The 23,219-nt window shown below is 42.9% G+C and overlaps 2 protein-coding genes across 2 annotated transcripts; both read left to right on the top strand.

Annotated features, from left to right (window-relative positions):
• The first annotated feature begins 1,155 nt into the window (after positions 1-1,155).
• Positions 1,156-8,321, top strand: LOC142661434 (trans-1,2-dihydrobenzene-1,2-diol dehydrogenase-like). Its single transcript, XM_075838830.1, has 7 exons — positions 1,156-1,270; positions 4,241-4,352; positions 4,850-5,013; positions 6,617-6,869; positions 6,950-7,074; positions 7,934-8,084; positions 8,167-8,321. The coding sequence occupies exons 1-7, from the start codon at positions 1,181-1,183 to the stop codon at positions 8,274-8,276; spliced, it is 1,005 nt and encodes a 334-aa protein (XP_075694945.1). The 5' UTR covers positions 1,156-1,180; the 3' UTR covers positions 8,277-8,321.
• A 3,575-nt stretch (positions 8,322-11,896) lies between these two features.
• Positions 11,897-20,711, top strand: LOC142662034 (trans-1,2-dihydrobenzene-1,2-diol dehydrogenase-like). The gene is made up of 7 exons (XM_075839858.1): positions 11,897-12,025; positions 14,145-14,256; positions 15,016-15,179; positions 15,433-15,685; positions 15,977-16,101; positions 16,747-16,897; positions 20,425-20,711. The coding sequence occupies exons 1-7, from the start codon at positions 11,936-11,938 to the stop codon at positions 20,526-20,528; spliced, it is 999 nt and encodes a 332-aa protein (XP_075695973.1). The 5' UTR covers positions 11,897-11,935; the 3' UTR covers positions 20,529-20,711.
• Positions 20,712-23,219: the final 2,508 nt, after the last annotated feature.

The following is a 23,219-nucleotide window of genomic DNA, read 5'->3' on the forward strand; positions in this document are numbered from 1 at the left end:
ACTGTCTACAGGGGGCTCTATGTATGGCACTGTCTACAGGGGGCTCTATGTGGGGCACTGTCTACAGAGGCTCTATGAGGGACACTGTCTACAGGGGCACTATATATAGGGGGCTCTATGGGGTGCACTGTGTGTGTGAGACAAAGTGTATGGTGCTATTATAATCAGGGATGCAGTGTATGGTTCTATTATAATTAGAGGTGCAGTGTGTGGCGCCATTATATTTAGGGGCATTGTATGTGGCACCATGAGAATTTTATTTTAGTTTATAAGTGCAGAACGTGAGAAGATGAAGACATCTGGGCGGAAAACTGCAGAAATGGGCCATGGCCAGGAGAAGTCATCATAGAGGTCTGGACCGGATGGAGACCCCACCGGTGAGTCACTTAATGTAAATGTTTATTCTGCCTCTAATCAGTACTGTAGTCACTGTATAAACTGCAGCGAGATGATGGGTGGTATGATATTTTTTTTGTGAGGCTGCTAGTGATGTAGAACAGCCAGGGTGATGTCAATCAAGATCTGGGGGGCGCCATTTTAATTTTCGGCTTAAGCAGCAGAAAAGCTACAATCAACCCTGACCGCAGAATACTCTCAGAGCTCCATGCTTCGATGGGTCAAAGCTGGGTTGGTGACATGAGGGGGACCTTTTTGGAGATGTTAAATCTCCGCCATCTATGTCCTTGCACCACTTGATGATAAGGCTAAGACATATGAAGTAAGAAGGCATCTACGAACCACCGCTCCCAGGCTTTAGAAATGACTCAGGGCAACAACATCAGGAATAGAAGTCACGCAGCACCAATAGCCGATGCACAAAGGGTACAGCCCTGGAAAAACATTGCTGTACAATACATATATATTTATCTTCTGTATGGTTTTTCTATGAATTATTGATGACATATAAAATTCACTACAAAATAAAATAAAGTTTTGATTTTGTTTTATTGCCGTACCTCTATAACTTCATAACACAGTAAAACAATGTCTTTCACAATCTACCTACTGCCCTCTGCTGGCAGCACTCGATGCAGGTTGTGTGGGGTCTTGGGTTGTGTCAGTGACTTATTAGCAAAATGTTACTAGCGGCAAACTAGACCCTCCCACCCTCAGAATAATATAAACTCAGGTTATCTGGCGAACAGATCAGAGAATCTTTGCTGAGATTTCTCCTACCACAATGGCCACAAAATGGGGCATCTGTGCTGCAGGGAAGATAAGCAATGATTTCATGGTAGCGCTGCAGACACTGCCAGCTCAGGACCACCAGGTGAGTTCTACCAAGGTTCGCATAAAGCTGGTGCCATTGTTTCTGAAGATTGGGAAATTATTGTTGAAGTTATAATTGTGACTACAATTATGGCAGAAATAATTGTGATACCCAGTGCTCACAATAGGAAAAATAATGGATATCTAATGTCTGTTGAAATTAATTTCTGATCTGTTGGAAAACAATTTTTCACTCGTACGCTCCCTCACTCGTACGCTCACTCACTCGTACGCTCACTCACTCGTACGCTCACTCACACATACACTCACACACTCACTCGTGCGCTCACTCACACATAGACTCACACGTACATTCAAATATTTTTCTTTAAAAAGTGAAATACATTGCAGAGCCTTGTGCATGGAGCCTGTGTCAGTGCACTGAGGTTGTACAGCTCCTTACTACGGAGCGCACAGCCGCCATGTGCTGCCACACAGCCTCTGTTGCGTGCTACATGTACAGAGATATTAAACCCTAGAAGCAATGCTTCTTGTAGAAAATACCTCTGTACATACAGTATCTGATGTAGCATGGTACAATAATTTTTTTTTACAGAATAAACCTTCTTATGCGTCTGTAGAGCAGGTCACATGATTCGTCTCGGTCGATTAGTTGAGAAAGTTACTGTTTTACGTACAGCACATGCTCTCCACTTGCTAACTGTTATTAGGTCATCTAAGGCCTCGTTTACACGAGCGTGTGCGTTTTGCGCGCGCAAAAAACGCTGCGTTTTGCGCGCGTTTGTATGGCGTATGCACTGCGTATACGCAGCCTTGTTGCGTTTTAAACGCGCAAAAGGCATTTGACAGCTCCGTGTGTCATGATGCGCGGCTGCGTGATTTTCACGCAGCCGCCATCATAGAGATGAGGTAGTCGAGGCCCGTCACTGTCCAAGGTGCTGAAAGAGCTAACTGATCGGCAGTAACTCTTTCAGCACCCTCGACAGTGAATGCCGATCACAATATACACCAACCTGTGAATAAAAAAAGACGTTCAGACTTACCAAGAACTTCCTGCTTCCCCCAGTCCGGGCTCCCGGCCGTTGCCTTGGTGACGCGTCCCTCTCTTGTCATCCGGCCCCACCTCCCAGGATGACGCCGCAGTCCATGAGACCGCTGCAGCCTGTGATTGGCTGCAGCCTGTGCTTGGCCTGTGATTGGCTGCAGCTGTCATTTGGACTGAACTGTCATCCCGGGAGGTCGGACCGGAGTTATCGGTAAGTCAGAACGTCTTTTTTTTTTTACAGGTTCATGGATTTTCGGAGCGGAAGTCACTGTCCATGGTGCTGAACCAGTTTAACGCTTTCAGCACCGTGGACAGTGACTGTCTCCTGACGTCGCGTACCCGAACATTTTTTACCGGTTTCGGTCAAAACGAGTTTGGCCGAACCCGGTGAAGTTCGGTGCGCTCATCTCGAATTTGACACTCCGTTTGGATGTTTGTAAACAGAAAAGCACGTGGTGCTTTTCTGTTTACATTCAGGAGTTTGACAGCTCTTGCGCGAATCACGCAGTTCGCACGGAAGTGCTTCCGTGCGGCATGCGTGGTTTTCACGCACCCATTGACTTCAATGGGTGCGTGAGTGCGCGAAAAACGCACGATTATAGAACATGTCGTGAGTTTTTTTCTGCGCACACGCGCTGAGCGCAATTCACGTATCGTCTAAACAGCCCCATTGACTAATATAGGTGCGTACGACATGCGTGCAAAGCACGCGCGTCGCACGCGCGTATAATACGCTCGTGTAAACGAGGCCTAATACATATCCTGATTTAAAGAGATCTATAATCTGATGACAGATTGGGTCATATTTACTAATACTGGTGCTATTCTACTGAGCTGCAAAGGGTTAATCAGTCCCATGGCATAGTCTTACCTGTCGTAGCTCAGCACAAGTTATGTGAGTAAATAGGTGATGCGTTTTCTTCTAAATGTATTACACTGAATGCAACTATAAAACCACTCGCCCTTTTTCTACACTTCCCATCTGTTGGAAAAAAAATAATTTGGGCTTAATAAATATGTTCTCCAGCCTGAACCCTACTCTTTATAATGCAACAGTGCCTGAAAATTACATATATAAATATGCCCCAATCTCTTAGGAAAGCTATGATTTTGTTTAGGTTTGACGGCAATACTTTTTATTAGATCTATTCCACACTAATGCCGCCATAGAGTACGCCATGCAGTCAGTTATGCCTACTGTATACCATAGAGCAGTGGTTCCCAACCAGGGTGGCGCGGCACTGGGGAGCCGTGAGAACCGTCCAGGGGTGCCGCGACACCCTGCTCAGCCACTGCAAAAAAAAATATATAGCTTTTGCCAGTAGCAGACGTGACGCACGCACGTCTGCTACAAGTACCGCCCACCACTACCCACTAGAAGAGCCTGACGGAGGGAGAGGAGCCAACGCTGGTTATGCGTATATGAGCTGGTTGTATAAGCTTACCTACAGCAGTAATATTGTATCTTACAGGAACCCAATGTATAATACTAGTGCTGTCACCAAAAGTGGAATTTGACATTAGCTGGAATATACAATATAGATAATATGTGCTGGAATATTTTACATGAACTTGGATGTCTACATAATACAAGAGGTAGACAATGCTGTATGTATGTGATGAGTAGAACAGGAACGTAATGTCCAAATATAATGGCTGACCTTTTTACAGGTGTGTAAATAAGGGACTGTTCACATCAGCGTTGTCTTTCCGTTCAGTCGACTGCGCTATTGATTGCGTCCAAACAACGGAACCCTTTCACAGCGGTGACAAACGGAAACCATTAGCAAAGTATCCGTCACCATTGAGATCAATAGTGATGCCAACAGAAGCTATGGTTTCCGTTTGCCCTTCCGTTGAGGGGTTCCCCCCGATAGAAAGCTCAGACGGAACCCCTCGACGGAGAGACAACGCTGATGTGAACACAGCCTAAGACTAAATGATCCGTTTCATTATTCCCTTTAGGCTGTGGCTGTGTCAGCTAAAGATCTGAAACGTGCCAAGGAATTTGCCCAAATTCACAATATACCAAAAGTGTATGGCTCATATGAGGAACTTGCCAAGGACCCAATTATTGGTAAGGGATTGTATTTGTAAAGAGATTATGAAATAATGCAATATTGGGCATTGTTACACTGAACAGGGGCTGCAGAACAGCATGCAATATATACAATATATACATCGGCCAGGAAGCATCCCATTTTCTCCTAACCATCTCGGCTACTGGGAAGCAATGAATGAGCTCATATGTCTCAATATCCAGGCTACATACATTTTCCTGTCATCTATGTGAATCCTAGTTGTGATGGCCAGAAGATCAAAATGCGTGAAAGGGGCAGAGGTTAAGGCAAATGGGTCTCAAAATCAAAAAGCTACACTTTCCCTCAATCACTGATGGCTTGTTAACCACTGTCATTCTGTATAAGATCTATATACTGAATAATTATAATAGGTAATGCCATTCGTTGCTGGAGTTTCCATTGAATTGTGAGTAGTCTACAGAAACTACAGTAGGTAAGAATTCTATACAAATCACATGAGATGAATAGTCCCTATCATTATTATATGTTGCAGATATCATCTATGTTGGCGTCCTGCATATAGTCCATCGAGAAGTAGTGTTGATGTTCCTGCAGAACAGGAAAAATGTCATGTGTGAAAAACCACTGGCCATTAATTTGTCAGAGGTTAAAGAGATGACCGCAGCTGCAAAGAAATACAACGTCTTTTTCATGGAGGTATCATCCTTTATTTTTTTGTCGCTTTATCTAAAGATACTACGCACACAGTAAATTTGGTTGCTGCAAAGAATTCCGAGAATTTGTGTTTATAATCCATGTGCCTGGTAAAAATCAAAACATATTTCCTGCTGTTCTGCACAGTGCCCTAAATAGAGCCTAACTCCAGTCTAAGCCTATACATTCAGTTGTGACTGTCAGGAGGAACGGGACCCCTAAAGCAAATATTAAAATGGGACTCCATTCTGGTGCTGGGTAACACTCCTACACCCCTAACCAACCGAGACTTGGTGCTTGATTAACCCTACCTCCTTTCCATGATCGGGGGTTGATTCGCCACACTCTTGTTTGCTAATGTTGTCAGGGCTGTGGAGAGGGAACCGTGCACGGGTTCTCCACCCCCATTCAAATTAATGGGGGTGGAGTACATAAAAAGTACATTTTATGAGTATAATAAATTATCCTTGCTCCTATAAGAAGTGACTTACAGTTTTATACTATCGCACTTTATTGGCCTGAAAAGGTTTAATCCATTCCACTACAGAAGAGGCTGGACGGTAGCGCGGAGGGCTTAAGGGGAAGCCTCCATGACTGCCATAGGAGGGAAGAGAGCCAATAGGGGAAGAGGTAGTTGGGGAAGGGGAGGGAACGGAGAGGGGAGGGGACGGGGGGAGTTATCAGTTCTTCCCGCTGTTTTCGGCATTGAGCCGGAAGCATCGGGAGGAACAACAGGTAGCTAGCTGAGCTCCCACCCTCCCGCCCTTAAGTTAGGGGTTGGCCTGGGGATCGGGGTGGCTATGATTTTGTTATTTGATTTATGTTGTATAATTTCATAACTTGTGTTTCTCATTTTCTTTGGAGCAGGTTCGGATGTCATGGCAGCTGGCGGGGGGAGTCCTTGAGGTTGGTCAGAACAAAATGGTGGGGGGGTCGCATCGGGGGTATGCATCCCCCAAAACGGTAGATCATTTGAAGACTTCATAGGGTGTTACCCCTTTGAAGTGGTCTTCTGGTGGAAAGTATATCATTTGAAGACTTCATCGGGTGTTATCCCTTTGAAGTGGTCTTCTTGTGGTTGGAGCCATCTGCAGAGGTGAGCGGTGCCTCCGAGCTGGTTTACGGCTGGAGGTAAAGAGTTGGTGGTGGTTTGCAGATGGCTAATTTAAAGAAAAATTCGGTTTTAAAATGGCTTCAAGGACTTCCCCTGCTCTGTTAAAGTATTAAAATATGTTTATGGTTAATTCTGATTCTGGCCCATGTTGGGTCATGTCAATTAGAAGTGGAGTTATCCGAATGTTTCGGATTAAATTTCATTTAAATAATGTAAATAAATAAACGGCTGCTGTGGCCAATTTCATATCCAACCTCGGTTGTCACGTGTCGTTATTGGGAGATGGGCAGGAGAAAGGGGTGAACAGGTTCATTAGGTAAAACATGGCATGACTCTACTTAGGCCAGTCATGATGTTTGACGCGAGCCGGAGTAACTAGATGGAGAGTTGGCCTCAGAACACCTTGTGGATACCACTTGCACTCATCCATGGATTTTAGGGAAACAGAAACTTTTTACTTATTTATTTTTAAGATTTCTTATTGTACCCCAGGCAATGTGGAGTCGCTTCTTCCCTGTATATGATGAGATCCGCACTCTTCTATCACAAAAAGCAATAGGAGATATCAAAGTTGTGCGTGCAGAATTTGGCTCCAACCAATATCATGTTCCTCGAGCAGTGGGCAAGGAGCTGGGTGGTGGAGCTCTCCTGGATATTGGTTGTTACTGTATCCAGTTTGCATTAATGGCATTCAATGGTGAAAAGCCAGAGTCTGTGACAGCAAAAGGTTTTCTATATGAGACCGGTACGTCTGGATAGAACAAGAATTCAAAAGAATATAGAAGGAAAAAATTGCGAGAATCATTATTGCTTCTTGTCTTCTAGGGGTCGATGAAACCGTAACCATTATTCTTCAATACCCCGGTAAAAGACAAGCCATCCTCACCTGCACTATTATGGTTGGAATGCCAAACCAGGCTGCCATTTGTGGTTCTACGGGCATGATTCAGGTATTGCCAATTTAGTTATTGAATTAATATATGAATTTAAAAAAAAAACAGTCAATGAGGCCGCTAATGAAGACAGGACTGCTATAGAATTCAAGATCTTCAAAAATAAGTCTCTTATTTTTTTTAAATTCTATGAATTTCACGGTATATGAAGGCCAGGTAGATGTCTGACCTCTTCCATAATCTTCCCAGTCGCTAGATAAAAGCATCATTGTAGCTTTATGGAAAATTATGGAACACAGGCTGAAAAATGTATATATTTCCTCTTCATCTTCTAAAAACCTGGAAGTTTTTCTTCTTCAACGTTTTTACATTTCAGAACATCTGTTTTATGTGATAGATTCAGAAAAAGATTATTCAATGAAATTGTGTTTCTTACCTTTCTAGTGTCCTCTTGTGCCTTTTATCCAGGAAATTTTAAGAACAGGTCTAAAGGGTTTGGCAATCTCTCTACATTAAAGGGGCTGTCCCGTGACAACTCTTTTTCACTTTTAAGACTTGATAGGTGAGCTCTGGGACCCCCACTATCATTGAGAACAGGGGGCTGTTAGCTACAGTCCCATTCTTTTCTCAGAAAAGTGTCAGCACACGCGCAGCCAACTCTGTGCCTGGGAACGGGACTTGGGGCCCTAGGTAACGGTAGGAATCAAAGATATCAGACACCTATCTATCATACTTTTTATAACCTGTCCAATTGGCAGGTCATACAAGTAAGGAAACTTTTTTGGGGACAATCCCTTTGAGTCTATGGGGTGGAGCTTGTAGACCTTTTCAGAGGGCTTTCAAATAATCACATTCTCTATTTAATATTCTGTTATCGTAGCTTTGTCACGAGTCTGAATCCAAAGTGTCTCCTCAGGTTCCCTCTTGCATGTGGTGCCCGACCTCAATAATCTTCAATGGGAAAGAAACCAAATATCCTCTCCCCCAGTCTACGAAATCTATGCATTTCACAAACAGCACAGGACTAAGCTATGAAGCTGAACACGTGCGCCAGTGTTTGCGTAAAGGTAACATCAGTGATCAAATGTCATTACATTCTACCAATGAGTCCAATATTTTCTGCTCTAATGGCTTCTTATGGTGTTACAGGATTAAAGGAAAGTCCACTAATGACCTTGGCAGATAGTGAACTACTGGCCACCATTATGGAGGAAGTTCGCAAACAACTTGGAGTTAGATTTCCCCAAGACAAAGCCTAAACCTTCTTTAATAGGTGTAAATGTTAAAAGTTTAATAAAAAAAAAGGTAATGCAGTTATTGAAATCATATTGACTTTTTAACTTCAAATGTCGCAAAGATTACATGGGAGTTGTCGATCAATTCCATATTAATATTGTTGATATTTGGCTGAGGATTTGTTCTGCTGCAAGTCTCAAGAGCTGCTCCATTAGAGAAGTCGCCTAGCAAATAGCCTCCCATGGATATGCCACTGAAGGATACCTCTCATGGAATCCCTGACAATATGGAATTGGCTGTATTATATACCCGGGAACAAGCAAGGTCAGACGTTAATACTTCAGAGGAGCGCCGCTTTTAGGGCACAACAGGTGGTACTGCTGTCAGGTGCTTAGCAAAGTGAGTTTAAAAAAGGGGCGCACACACACGCCTGTCAATTGCCACCGGCCAGCCATTATTCCCTGCTCTGTTTAATTCTATGGACACTTAAGAACATTCAAAGACTTGTCCCGAAAACACTGCTGAATTGTCTAAGGCTGGGTTCACACGACCATGTTACGTCCGTAATGTACGGAACGTATTTCGGCCGGAAGACCCGGACCGAACACAGTGCAGGGAGCCGGGCTCCTAGCATCATAGTGATGTACGACGCTAGGAGTCCCTGCCTCGCTGCAGGACAACTGTCCTGTACTGTAATCATTATTACAGTACGGGACAGTTGTCCTGCAGCGAGGCAGGGACTCCTAGCATCGTACATCACTATGATGCTAGGAGCCCGGCCCCCTGCAGTGTGTTCGGTCCGGGTCTTCCGGCCAAAATATGTTCCGTACATTACGAACGTAGCACGGTCGTGTGAACCCAGCCTAAGTTGTGTGTTAGGGTATGTTCACACGGCTTATTTTCTGCCGTTTTTCAGGGCCGTAAACGACCGAAAAATTGGAAGCAGAACGCCTCCGAACATCTACCCATTGATTTCAATGGGAAAAATGGCGTTCTGTTCCGACAGGGCGTTTTGAAAAACGGCCGTGTAAAAAAAAGGCCGCAAAAAAGAAGTGCATGTCAGTTCTTGAGCCATTTTTGGAGCCGTTTTTCATTGACTCTATAGAAAAACAGCTTAAAAAACGACCGTAAAACACGCTGTGAAAAACGCGAGTTGCTAAAAAAACGCCTGAAAAGCAGGAGCTGTTTTCCCTTGAAAACAGTTCCGTATATTCAGACGTTTTTTGCTAAGCGTGTGAACATACCCTTAGGGGTTGTTGTCTGTACTTTGCTCCCTTCAGTCGATCCTGAATTTTCTCCAGCTAAATGATGTTGTCACCACCATGCTTGCCCGTACAGATGGTATTGAACAGGTAAAGAGCAGTGCCTGATATCTTCTAGACATAATGCTTGACAATAAAGCAAAAGAGATCAAATGAGTTAATTTTATCAGACCAAAGAACCTTGTTTATCATGGTCCGAGAGTCTTTTTAGCACCATTTGGTAAACTCCAAACAGCCTGCCATGTGCCTTTTACTGAGAAGTATCTTCTGTATGGCCACTCTACCATAGATTTGAAGACTTATTGGCGGAGAACTGTGGAGATAGTTGTCCTGGAAGATTCATCTCCACAGCGGAACTCTAGTGCTCTGTCAAAAAGACCATGAGGTTCTTGGTCACCACCCTGAGCAAGGACCCCCTTCCGTGATTGCCCAGTTTGGTGGGGCGGACAGCTCTAGGAACAGTCCTAGGGGTTCCAAACTTCTTCAATTGAAGAATGATGGAGGTGACTGTGTTCTTCGGGAAATTCAGTGCTGCAGAACTATTTCTGTACTCTTCTCCAGATCTGTGCCATGACATAATCCTGTCTTGGAGGTCTGCAGACAATTAATTTGACTTTATAGCTTGTTTTTGCTCTGATACGTACTGTAAACTATGAGACCCTAGGGAGACGGGTGTGTGTTCCCCTTTCCAAATCATGCTCAATCAATTGAATTTATCACAGATGGACTCAAGTTGTAGAAAAATCTCAAGTATGATTGATGGAAACAGGGTACAATAGAGTGTCATAGCAAAGGGTCTGAATACTTATGTTCATGTATGCACTGCACTTTTATTTACCTGGATATCCATTACTGATGGTAATGCCATCTAGGTCAGCTCTAAAGGGGTTTTACACAGGACGATTATCGGGCAGACGAGCGTCAATATAACGCTCGTTTCCGATAATTGCTCTGTGTAAACAGGGGAACAATCATCAGATGACAGAGCAAACGCTCGATCATCTGCTGGTCGTATCGTTTTAAAAAAGTAAAATATTATCGTTGTCGGCAGCATTTCTTGGTGTGTAAACAGGGAGACGCGCTGCCGACATGATAAGAATGTATGGGCACGAGCGATCGGAGTAACGAGCGCTCGTCCCCATCCATAGCTCCGTGTGACAGGAGCAAACGAGCGCCGATCAACGATGTCTCGTTGATCGGCGCTCGCTTCAGCGGCCGGCCGGTTTAAAAGGGCCTTACGGCTGGCCACGCACTTTAGATAACTGTTGGCCGACAGCTATTCCTAACTACTCCTCTATACACATGCAAGCCCTGCTCGGCCGAGCGTGCATGTGTTTTCAATAGAGAGAAGGTAGAACGCTGCTGCCAGACTCCTCTGGTGGCGGTTTAATCCCAAACGAACAAAAGGATCGGGCATGTTGAAATTCAATATGCTCGTCCCTTCTCTCCCCTGACATCTGCCATCAGGGGAGAATCGGGAGGCTGCCTTACACATTAGATGGTCGGCTGGTCCCGCCAAAATCGGCACATTTAATGTGTATGATCAGCTTAAGAATGTAGCACTTAAAGGGGTTGTATGAGATTAGAAAAAAGGGTCTGCATTTGTATAGAAACAGCGCCACTCTTGTTCCATGTATGCTACTGGTATTGCAGCTCAGACACACTCTTTTGCTCCTAGCCGTGTGAATATGATAAGATGTCTGTAAACTGGAAGAGATGAGATATCCTGCACACAGAGAATTAGCAATGTCCTCTTTTATTAGGGAGATGTCCAGCAAGTTGGTGGAGAAAAGGTGTCCTACAAAGAGAGAGAGATGCAATATCCTACAAAGGGGAAGATTTCCTGCAAAAGGGAGGAAATGAAGCCAAAAAAATATTCGAAAGTTCTATAACTTTTCATCGTACAATGAATAAGCTTGCAGAGGATTTCACAGGTTGGACACAATTGTAGCAAACTCTCTGCTGTGAGAAGAATTAAGTCTGTATAGCTTTTTAGCCTCTTGATGTAAACAAGAATGGTTCCATTCACTGACAGCAATAGGAGCTGTGGAAAATGGTTGGGAATTGATACACAAAGTATATAAGAAAGTTGCAGAACTTTTCATTTTGCAGTGATTAAGCTTAATTAACACCTTTCGCCTCCCCGTCTAAATAAGTTTTGCACAACGCACAACCTGCTGTCCATGGATTCCAAACGCTTCTATATAAAGGGCGGTCACAATGTAACTAAGTAGTCTGAACACACAGCGAGCTCATGGAGCCAGCAGCATTACACGCGTCACACAAAAGCTTTTGAGGATTTTGGCTGGGTTTCAGCAAGTGATCAGCAGAATGTGGGTCACGCCCCTTTGGCCGCCCTATAAATGCAGACACAGACTATTCCCCTTCCTGTAAAAGAGCCCGGATTCAGTCAGTCAACAATGGCTACAAAATGGGGCATCTGCTCTGCAGGGAAGATAAGCAATGATTTTGTGGTAGCTCTGCAGACGCTGCCGGCTCAGGACCACCAGGTGGGTGCAGCTCCATGCTGAGCAGTAACGTAGTGTGTCCTTACCTGACCTAATGTGAACAATGCACTTAGCACAGCTCCGAAATCTCAATACAGATGGGCAGAAAATGATTCCAACTTTGACCTTGATGTAGTCCGTCCCATTGAAATCCATAGGTCACAACTGTAGCGCATATGTGATCAGGTCAACGGTAGCTCATCCTGTAGTAAAGCGTATACATGTAGTGTATACCCAACGACATCAGCTGTAAACTATATATGATGGTAAAATCATTAACCCCTTAATGACCAGCCTATTTTAGGCCTTCATGACCAAGCTATTTTTTAAGTTTTTCCATCGTCTCATTCAATCAGCTATAACTTTTTTTTTTTTTTTTGCGTCGACATAGCTGTATAAGATCTTGTTTCTTTTGCAGGAGAATATGTATTTTTTAATAGCACCATTTTGGTGTACATAGAATTTATTGATTAACTTTTATAGAAAAAAAAATTGGGGCGGGGGATAGAAAAACAGCAATTTCACAACACTTTTTTGCGTCCTAAATTGACGTAGTTTACCATGTGGTATAAATAACTTTATTCAGCGGGTTGTTACGATTGCAATGTTACCAGATTTATATAGATTTTGTATGTTTTACTACTTTTACACAGTAAAAACACTTTTTTTTTTTTTTTTTTTCAAAATTATTTATTTTTGTGCCTCCATATTTGAAGAACCACAACTTTTTTTTTATTTTTGCGCCGATGCAGTTGTATGAGGGCTTTCTGTTTTGTGGGACGACTTGTCGTTTTTTTATGTTTCTTCTACTTTGGCTATATTCACACGAGTGTTTCCGTTTTGCATTCGCAAAAAACTGAAACGTTTTTCATTGCAGTTCCGTGTGGCATCCGCTTTTGATATCCGTCTTGGTGCACATATCTATCTTTTTTTTTTTTTTTTTCTCTGCATTTCAAGGAACTGTTGCGTGAATCACGGACAGCAGACGGATGTGCTGTCCGTGATTTTCACGCACCCATTGACTTCAATGGATGCGTGATCCGCAAAAAAACACACAAGTATAGGACATGCAGTGAGTTTCACGTAACGGAAACATGCTGCATGAAAAACCCTGCATGTCTGAATGGCCCCATTGAATTGCATATGTCCGTGTGAATAAGGCCTTAGTGTTATTGACATTTTTTATGTTTTGTTGCCTATTTTACAAAAGTGATAACCGGAAGTTCAGCCATCTTGGCTTATTATCTTTGTATTGGTTCGTCAGAAACAGATCTTCTGTCATTATGTCAGCGGGTTCTAACAAACAAAGTGGCAATTTACTGAGAAAGTAATTCAAAGATGACAACCAATATGGCTGCTACTTCAGAACACAAGAACGCAAATATCTGTGTAAATAAAACATATTAACCAAACTTTGGCTGCGACTGCTCCTGATTTCTAAATTTTTTAAATTGGGTTGCCTCCTGCCACTCTGTTAAGGCATAAGGATATAATCAAGAGGCACCCCCTGCTTGAGACCCTCCTCTATTAGCTAGAGTGGAGGGCCACCAACAAATAGCGGCTCTTACTCTGGTGAACCCGGCCTGTCACTGTAACACATGGTTTGAATTGTTGATATTTCCCATACACTGGCTGCTGCGGGAAATGTATGGGATTCCATAACTCCCCTTGGCAATATAAGCTTTTCACTAGAGATTCTAGAATCTGGACCCAAGGGTGTCTCTTATCGCTCTGCGGTCTTCAGTTAAAAACAGGGCTGATTTTATAAGACAACACCTTTAATAATTCTATTTCTCCCTAAGGCCTCTAGCACATGACCGTGTTCAGTCTGTGATATATGGACCATATGTTGGCCACATTTCCCGGACCGAACACCGTTTAGGGGGCCGGGCTCCTAGCATCATAGTTATGTATGACGCTAGGCCTCCCGGCAGGAATACTATTCCGTACTGAAACTATGATGCTAGAAGACCGGGTCTCTGAACTGTGTTTGGTCCGGGAAATACGGCCGACATGCGATTCGTATATCACGGACCAAACACGGTCGTGTGCATGTGGCCTAAGTCTGCATTACCTTGATCTGCTGTGAACGGGATAAGACGTTTTGCTCTGAATTTTTCAGGCAGTAGCGGTGGCTGCCAGATATCTAAGCCGCGCTAAGGAGTTTGCCAAAAGCCATAACATTCCTAAAGCTTACGGTACATACGAAGAACTTGCCGAAGATCCAGACATTGGTAAGAAGCTAAATCTGTGGCATGGTCTTGGTCTTTCCACTTTGACTAGTATGAATTTTAGATGTTGTGGGGTATCTAAGAGCAAGTTTTCAATTACCCTGCAGCGCCATCACAGTTGAAATCAAGCATTACACTGTTCCAATTCAAATCCCTAGACTCCGAGTGTATTGGCCAGACTTGCTGGGCTAACTAGAGCGAGAGATGCTCTATGTAGCCAACTTCAGTTCTAAACAATACATGAGGGTCCTAAAAGTGGACCCCCCTATTAACTTAGAATTCTCTAATGGGGTATTTGAAAATGGATATTCTACGCCAGACAATTCCTTGAAAACTTTAATCAAAATGGCAGTTGCTGCATAAGACTACATCTGGTGGGGCCCAGAGGGGGAACTGTTTAGAGGGGTCTCAAGTAGAACATTAATATCTAATATGACTTTGTCAGCATGTACAGTCAGTTACAAAGTGACCTTATTTTCATCAGTTTACAAGAGGCTATTTCAAAGGTGACAACCAATATGGCTGCACTTCCTGTTGTCACTTGCAAAAATGCACCAACTTCAGGCTTACTAATACACCACGATTTAGCATTTTGGGTGTAATTCTTTAAATGACTACCAAAGGTAATATGCTACAACAGAAACAAGTAAATAGTTATTCTTAGAATGGTCTGGGACGTATATACATAAAGGTTAATTATCATATTAAGATCACCGATAACATATTTGTTTTTTCTTTGCACATGGCCATTTTCTATCTCAGATATTGTCTATGTTGGGGCCATTCATCCTGCCCATAGGGATCTGGTTCTCCTCTTTTTTAACCATGGAAAAAATGTATTGTGTGAAAAGCCTATGGCTATGAATCTCACAGAAGTTAAGGAGCTCACGTCAGCTGCAAGGAAACACAATGTCTTCTTCATGGAGGTAAGTTCTTCCTACCTTCTAAATTCTCTACCTTCTATATGATCCTGACTAATTTCCTACACGGATGCAATTTTTTCTCCATCACAGTTCAGCCCCACTGTTTAAAGTAAAGCATAGTAGGTGGATCTAAGAGGGTGGGGTAGATAGGGGTCCACTGTGACTGTCTCCCAACAGCCCTCAAAATGCATGAATCAAGGTGTGTCGTTTATCATTAATATTCTGCATTGCTTTACCCTCTCTCCATGGTGTATAGGCATTCTGGAGCCGCTTTTTCCCAGTCTATGAAGAGATCCGTTCCCTGCTCGATCAGAAGGTTCTTGGAGAGGTTAAAGTTGTACGGGCAGAATTTGGTGCAAATCTGGTTGGTGTTCCTCGGGCAGTGGAAAAGGAACTTGGCGGAGGAGCATTGCTGGACATTGGTTGTTACGGTATTCAGTTTGCCTCAATGGCGTTTAATGGAGAAAACCCAGAGTCCGTAACTGCCAATGGATTTCTGCATGACACTGGTAAGCTTTTCTCACTACGTGCTAGTAGATTATCCTTTTTACAGAATGTACTGGCAAAACTGATCCACTGTGTCATGTCTAGTTTAGGGTCTGAGGGGCAGGACATGACACAAGGATTTTCTCTTTGGTGGTCCTTGATTCTCTGTCATACGCTGCCCCCTCAGGCCCTGCACTAGGTGTAATACAGTGGATCCGTTTTGTCTGGTGCGTTCTTTTACATGGCAGTTTGATACAAAAATATAAACATGGGGGATGCAGATTGAACCCAATATATTCTTATCAAATTCTTAGGTGTAGATGAGACGGTGACTATTATTCTGCAGTACCCTGGGAAATGCCAGGCCATAATTACCAGCACTATAGTGACTGAATTGCCAAATCAAGCCGTTATCTCTGGTACCCAAGGAATGATTCAGGTATGAAATGCCACTATAAAGAGAACAATGGTAAATGATCGTTCTTCTAATGACGGTATCAGTTTATTTTGTAACGTAAGGGCTTGGGAGGGATTGTTGTGAACTGCATTGCTAGTTATAATACTGTGTTATTTTGGAAGGCAAATGATTGGCGGGCAAAGGGTACCTACTATCATTTAACATCTGGTTTCAATTTAAAGAGGTTTTCTGGTTTGGAAACCCCAACTTTAAATGCCCTATGAGCGAATTCTGAGGTAAAAAATGGAGCCCCTAATGTATTCGTCCGAGCTGAGAACAGCTGAAAAGGGCATTCCTTATTCTGGAGGACTCCACATGTTTGAGCATTACACAATCAGCAAATTGATTTTAATGGGAACTGTGTAATGCATCATTTCTCCTGTGGTGGCGCTGAACAGGAATTGAGCACTTGCTGGAAGGCTCGTCTACAGATAAGAATTGATTGCTGGGGATCTCAGCAGCAGGACACCCTGTTATCTTGTCACCGGACCCTTTAATTATGTAATTCATAATAAGTTTGTATCTGGTTGTTCATAAACATAATTGTGTGAGACTTTAGAGTTTTCTGTGAATAGCATTGGCAAGATTTATAGATGCATAATCTGAATGTAATTTACTTATCTCCAGATCCCTTCTTATATGTGGTCACCAACGTCCCTAATCGTTAACGGAAAAGAAACTAAATACACTCTTCCTACTACTACAAAACACCTGCACTTCAAAAACAGCACAGGACTGAGTTATGAAGCAGAACATGTGCGGCAGTGTCTGCTGAAAGGTAATGGAAAGCGCTTCTAAGTTGTTTCTAATTCATTACTTAGGGTATGTACACACTGCTTATTTTCGGCCGTTTTTCGGGCCGCAGAACGCCTCCAAACATCTGCCCATTGATTTCAATGGGAAAAACTGCATTCTGTTCTGACGGCCATTTTTTTTACTCGGCCGTTTTAAAAAAACGGAGCGTAAAAAGAAGTGCATGTCACTTCTTGAGCCGTTTTTTAGTGACTTTATAGAAAAACCACTCCAAAAACAACCGTGAAAAATGCGAGTTTGCGTAAAGAGACTCTGTCACCACATTATAAGTGCCCTATCTCCTATATAAGGTCGGCGCTGTAATGTAGGTGAAAGCAGTGCTTTTTATTTAGAAAAACGATCTATTTTAATCCACTTTATGAGCGATTTATAGCTTTATGCTAATTAGTTTCTTAATGCCCAAGTGGGCGTGTTTTAATTTAGACCAAGTGGGCATTGTACAGAGGAGTGTATGACGCTGACCAATCAGCGTCATACACTTCTCTCCATTCATTTACACTGTACTAGCGATATAGTTATATCGCTATGTGCAACTTCATACACACATTATAAAATTACTACAGTGTCCTGATAATGAATATACATTACTACCAGCCTGGACGTGATGTTTATTCAGAATCCTGACACTTCTGAATCTTTTCTGTGAGATTCCAGCAAGGCAAGCGTAATCTCGTTTGAAATGACAGGTTACATCGTAATCTTGAGATTACGCTTGCCTTGCTGGAATCTCACAGAAAAGATTCAGAAGTGTCAGGATTCTGAATAAACATGACGTCCAGGCTGGAGATCATGTGTATTCATTATCAGGACACTGCAGTAATGTTAGGGCTTGTGTATGTAGCTGCACATAACGATATAACTATATCGCTAGTGCAGTGTAAATGAATGGAGAGAAGTGCATGATGCTGACTGGTCAGCGTCATACACTCCTCTGTACAACGCCCACTTGGTCTAACGTAAAAACACGCCCACTTGGGCATTAAGAAACTCATTAGCATAAAGCTAAAAATCGCTCAAAGTGGTTTAAAATAGATAGTTTTTCTAAATAAAAAGTATTACTGTCACCTACATTATAGCGCCGATCTTCTTATGTAGGAGATAGGCCACTTATAATGTGGTGACAGAGCCTCTTTAAAAAATGCTGAAAATCAGGAGCTGTATTCCCTTGAAAACGGCTCCGTATTTTCAGATGTTTTTTACTGAGCGTGTGAACATACCCTTACTGCTGCTTTGGCTTACAAATACTGAACCATAATACCGGCATGTGAAAGAGGCCTCAGGCCCAGTTACCACAAAGTTTTTTTTTTTTTTTTACGCGGAAACCGCGTTGGCATCAGTGGTAAAAAATGGCTGAAATCTCCCCCAATTGCTTTCAATGGGAGGCGGAGGCCTTTTAGCCGCTCGCCGGGGAAAAAAGGTGGCATGTCCTTTCTTGCCGCAGTTTCTGCAAAAATGCATCAAGAACCGCGGAAAGAAAGTTCAGGCAGGTCAAAATGTGCCTCAAATTCCTGAAGCAATATTTTTTTTCTGCCTGCAAAATACCCTGTGTGAACAGGGACTTAGACTGGATATACAGACAGCGTTTTTCTGTGGCATTTTCTTATATTTAGTATTTTAAGGTAAAAAATGCAGCAGCCAGATGTTACTTTATAGTGACTTTTTGAAATGGCACCATACACAGCGTTTGGACTTATGACGCATTTGGGATCAGTAGAATTTTTAAAACGCAGCTTGGTATGGTATTTTTTTTCCCTAAGATTTTCCCATAGGCTATTCAAAAAACACGTACAAAATGACACTAAGTGATAAAACGCATGTTACACTTAAAAATATTTTCACATATGTATTTTAAAGCGCTAAACTGTGTGACTGTCTATCGAAGGTTTAGGGTACCCACGTATGTAGCAGATTAATTGCGGATTTTCCATGCGTGTGAATTTTGCTGCAGATTGTACCACAGATTTCACTTCTACATTGGAGAGGGTGAAATCTGCAGTTGACATCCACAACAGAATGAGCATGCTCGGATTTCTGTGTGGAAAATGTTCAGCAGAATATGGATATGTAATGCCACAAAACATAGACATATCCGTCTTTCCTTTTAGGCTAAGTTCACACAGGGCGAATATAAAGTACGCAGGGAACTCCGGCTGAAAAACCGCACCAAATTGTGGTGCAGTTTTTCAGGTGGAATGTCCGCTGTGGAAAACAGCAGGTTAAAAAAAAAAAGTTTATACTTACCCGTAGACATGGCGACGCATCCCTTTGATGTCCTGCAGCCCGGCCTCCTGAGATGACATTTTATTATCCCATGTGACCGCTGCAGCCTGTGATTGGCTGCAGCAGCACATGGGATGAAACGTCATTCCTTGAGGCCGGCCTGAAAGGAAAAGCATAGAGATCTGGGTAAGTATAGCCTTTTTTTAAAAATATTTTTCTGCGTTGCAATTTTTGCGACAGAATCGCAGCTTTTCTGCCGCAAAAATCTCAATATTTACCTCTCCATTGAATTCAATGAGGAGAACCTGCAACAGAAAACCAGTAATTCCGCAGCATAAATCGAGATGCTGCGGATTAAAAAAAAAAACAGGTCAAACCAAAAAGCAGGTCAATTCATGAATGTTTGTTCGGCTGTTTTTTTTTTTGTTTTTTTTTAATGCAGCTTGTGCATGAGATTTGTTAAATTCTCATCCACTCTGCTGCTACTGTATCATGTTGCAGGGTTTCCACTATGAAATACGATGCAGAAAATCTGCAGTATTTACACTACGTGTGAAGTTACCCTTATACGTTTTTCATTTTGGTTGCCCTCGTGTTTGTCTAAAAAAAAAAAACTTCATCAAAAAGAGCCATTAAGGCCAGGATCACATGGACAGTTGATGCAGTTTTTGGCTCCATTTTTTTTAGTCAACTTTGGGTGAAGCCATGCTAGACATTTGGAAGTCTAGTATTACATTGCGACCATTCACATAAATGTCCGTCTTTGTAATACATGGATGACTTAAGTTCACGTGTCTCTCCTGTTCTGGCTCATAGAAGGGGGTCCTAAGTGGCGTCTGATGGACAGAAGTTGTCTTCATGAGAACATTTTTAAACTGTTGAAATTATTAGAAGTATTCGGCTTAGCTTACACCTGCGTCAGTGTGTGCGCCGGTCTGCTCCGTCAGAGGCGCAGAACAGGGGAATAACAGAAGCAGGTTCTGTTGCACAATGGACACTGACCGGCGGCTGACGGAACCCATTGACTTTAATAGGTGCTATCGGGTGTCCGTGACTTTACTGGAGACAAAACGCAGCATGCTGCGCTATTATGTTGGCTATATCTGCGAAAGAAGCTCCTAAGGGAGCCTCCAATGCATATGTGAATGAGGCCTTAAAAAAATCCAAGCTTGCAACAAAAAAAATCTCTTATGTCTCATTCAAAAACTTATGATGATGATGATAGTATTTGTAGCTTCCTACATTCAGCTGTGCATCACCATTTTGTTTCAGGTTTGAAAGAAAGCCCAATAATGAGTCTAGCGGAGAGTGAGCTGTTGGCCAGCATCATGGAAGAGGTCTATATTCAACTCGGTATCTATAAGAATAAGGAATAAAAGACTGAAGTGTGACTTTGTCCAAAAGGCATCAATAAATGTTTATTTCAGAAGATACTGAATAATTCTGTGATGGACGTAATCATCAGCACTGGAAAACATTCCACATCTGTACCATGACTTGACTGGTAGCTTGTTGTATAGTTTACCTCCAGACAAAAATGAAATCAACATTTCGATGAATCCATATGTGCAGTAACTGCAGCAATTGCCGTTTCTTATAGCTCAATACATCAGTATTCTGATTCTGGGACAGGAAGTAGCTGTCTGACATCTACCATTGTTACTTATAATACCTCTTTGTAGGGCTGCTTTTTCTGTCACCCAGTTAATCAGAAGATCGGCCACGCTCTTTCGTTTTGGGTCTTCCTGACTTTAATTTAATAACCTTGGTTTACTGATACCTGGGTATAAATTGACCATCAAGGATACATGAGACAGACCCGAAGCGTCTCTCTGGTACATAGGATTGAAGTAGCTAGCTTCTTCTCCTTGTGTTTCAATATAGCTGGTGGCCGATGAATGAATGGTGAATCAAAAAGTGCTACATTAACATCTTAGGCTGCAACATGCAGATCTAGGAATAGCCATGTCCCTGTTTCCCCATTTGAATGCTAACCTGATATCCAGCTGTGTGTTTGAATTTTCAAGATCTGTTTGCTCTCATTCTGGCCGAACATCTGGATCAGGCAAGCGCCCTTGACCTCCAGCTAAGACCCCTGTGATCAATTGTTATCACCACGGAAAGCTGCTGCCTAGTCACAAAAGCATTATATGGTGCCCATTTAACACAATAAGCAGTCCATGTAATGCACAATGCTGTGGATCCCCTCAATTACGATATTTCATATGTCCTAAAAGGGAATATTAAAGGAGTTAACTTAGGCCAGGTTCACACAAGTGTAATACAGGTGCATTTCTGCGCTCATATTACTGCTTAAGATGCTGTTAGTTTGCATCATTAGGCCTGTGGTCGGGCTGGGACATGCGCCTGTGAGAAACTGGCCTCAGACCCCGTCATAGACAAACATATTATCTCCGCAAATTCCATTGCAAATGCGTAACTAATGAACCGTAGTAACAACATCATAGATCCCTAAAAAAGGACGCTTTAGTTCCCTTTTTATTTTTTTACATAAGTTTAAAAAAAAGACACTGGTCCATCATTCATGATTAGATAAGCATCTAGCCCTTTCTGAAATACTGACATAGTATCTGCCATTACTACCTCTTGGGTTAGGGCATAACATAGTTTGACACTCTAACTGTAAAGAACCCTTTCTTACATTGATGTCTGAAACATCTTTCATCCACACGCAACTAATGTCCCCTTGTCCTTTGTAAAGTCCTTGGAAAAAAAAAAAATGCCAGTTCTTTATATTGACCACACATATACTTATGCATGATAATAAGATCACCTCTAAGGCCTCTTTTTTTTTTTTCCCCAAATTGAACAAGCCTGATTTTGCTAGCCTCTCATTAGAAGAGAGATCTCCGATTGCATTTAATAATCACCCGCCTTTGAATCCTGTCTAACTCTCCTATATCTTCTTAAGGACTTATTTAGATGAACGTGTAATACGTCCGTGCAACGTGCGTGATTTTCACGCGTCTCGTACGGACCTATGTTAGTCTATGGGGACGTGCAGACTGTCCGTGAGTTTCACGCAGCGTGAGTCCGTTGCGTAAAACTCGCGATATGTCCTATATTTCTGCGTTGTTCGCGCATCATGCACCCATTGAAGTCAATGGGTGTGTAAAAATCACGCGCAGCGCACGGAAGGACTTCCGTTGGACGCGCGTGATTCGCGCAACAGCAGTAAAAAGTATGAATGAACATACAAACCGAGTGTCATAATGATGGCGGCTGCACAAAAATCATGCAGCTGCGCACCATATGATGACACACGGAGCTGTTAACGAAAAACGCACACGCTCATGTAAATCTGGCTTTACAGTGTGGAGCTCAAAACTGAATCCCATTGTCACGTTGGGTTCGTGGACCCACTGGGCTGGACCGCCTTGATGTTATGGCAGCTGGCCAACAGGGCGCAGGTCACAGTCTATAGTTCATATAGTGTACCTGTGGCAGCTCGGACAGTAGCAAGGCAGGCTCGGCTGGGACTAGGCAGCAGGACAGGCGTGGAATACAGCACAGCACGACTACAGCTCAGCGCGGCACTTGACCAGGATAGCACGGGATACAGGTACGGGGAACACTGGGAACTGGAAAACACTAGGCGACCATTTGCATAGACAAACTTTGGGTACGACAACAATGCTCAGGCATGGGAGGAAGGGGTACAGTCCTTCTTATAGCCCAGGGTGCTCTGGGAGCAATCAGCTCAATCTCCCACCTGTGTGCACTTTGGCTTCTTAAGTCTGGACTGAGCTCCTGAGCACACCCTGCTGGTTACTGTGGAACAGGATGGCCGTATGTGCAGACATCTCTGGAGAGAAGGGCATTGACTGGATGGAAGGAGTTCGTGGTCAGCGACCACGGACGTTACACCCATATTTTAGATGTGGTCTTACAAGGGATTTATAGATGGGTAATATTACATTTGAATCCCAAGTTTGTATCTCCCTTTTTAGGGTGCTGTCCCTTGCGGCAGATTTTGTTGCAGAAATCTCTGGAAGTGAAAATCCGTTACATCCATCCATGCACCTCCTGTTGAAACAACAACATTC

Source organism: Rhinoderma darwinii, chromosome 10 (genome assembly GCF_050947455.1).
Source record: "Rhinoderma darwinii isolate aRhiDar2 chromosome 10, aRhiDar2.hap1, whole genome shotgun sequence".
In the NCBI taxonomy this organism is placed as follows: Eukaryota; Metazoa; Chordata; class Amphibia; order Anura; family Rhinodermatidae; genus Rhinoderma; species Rhinoderma darwinii.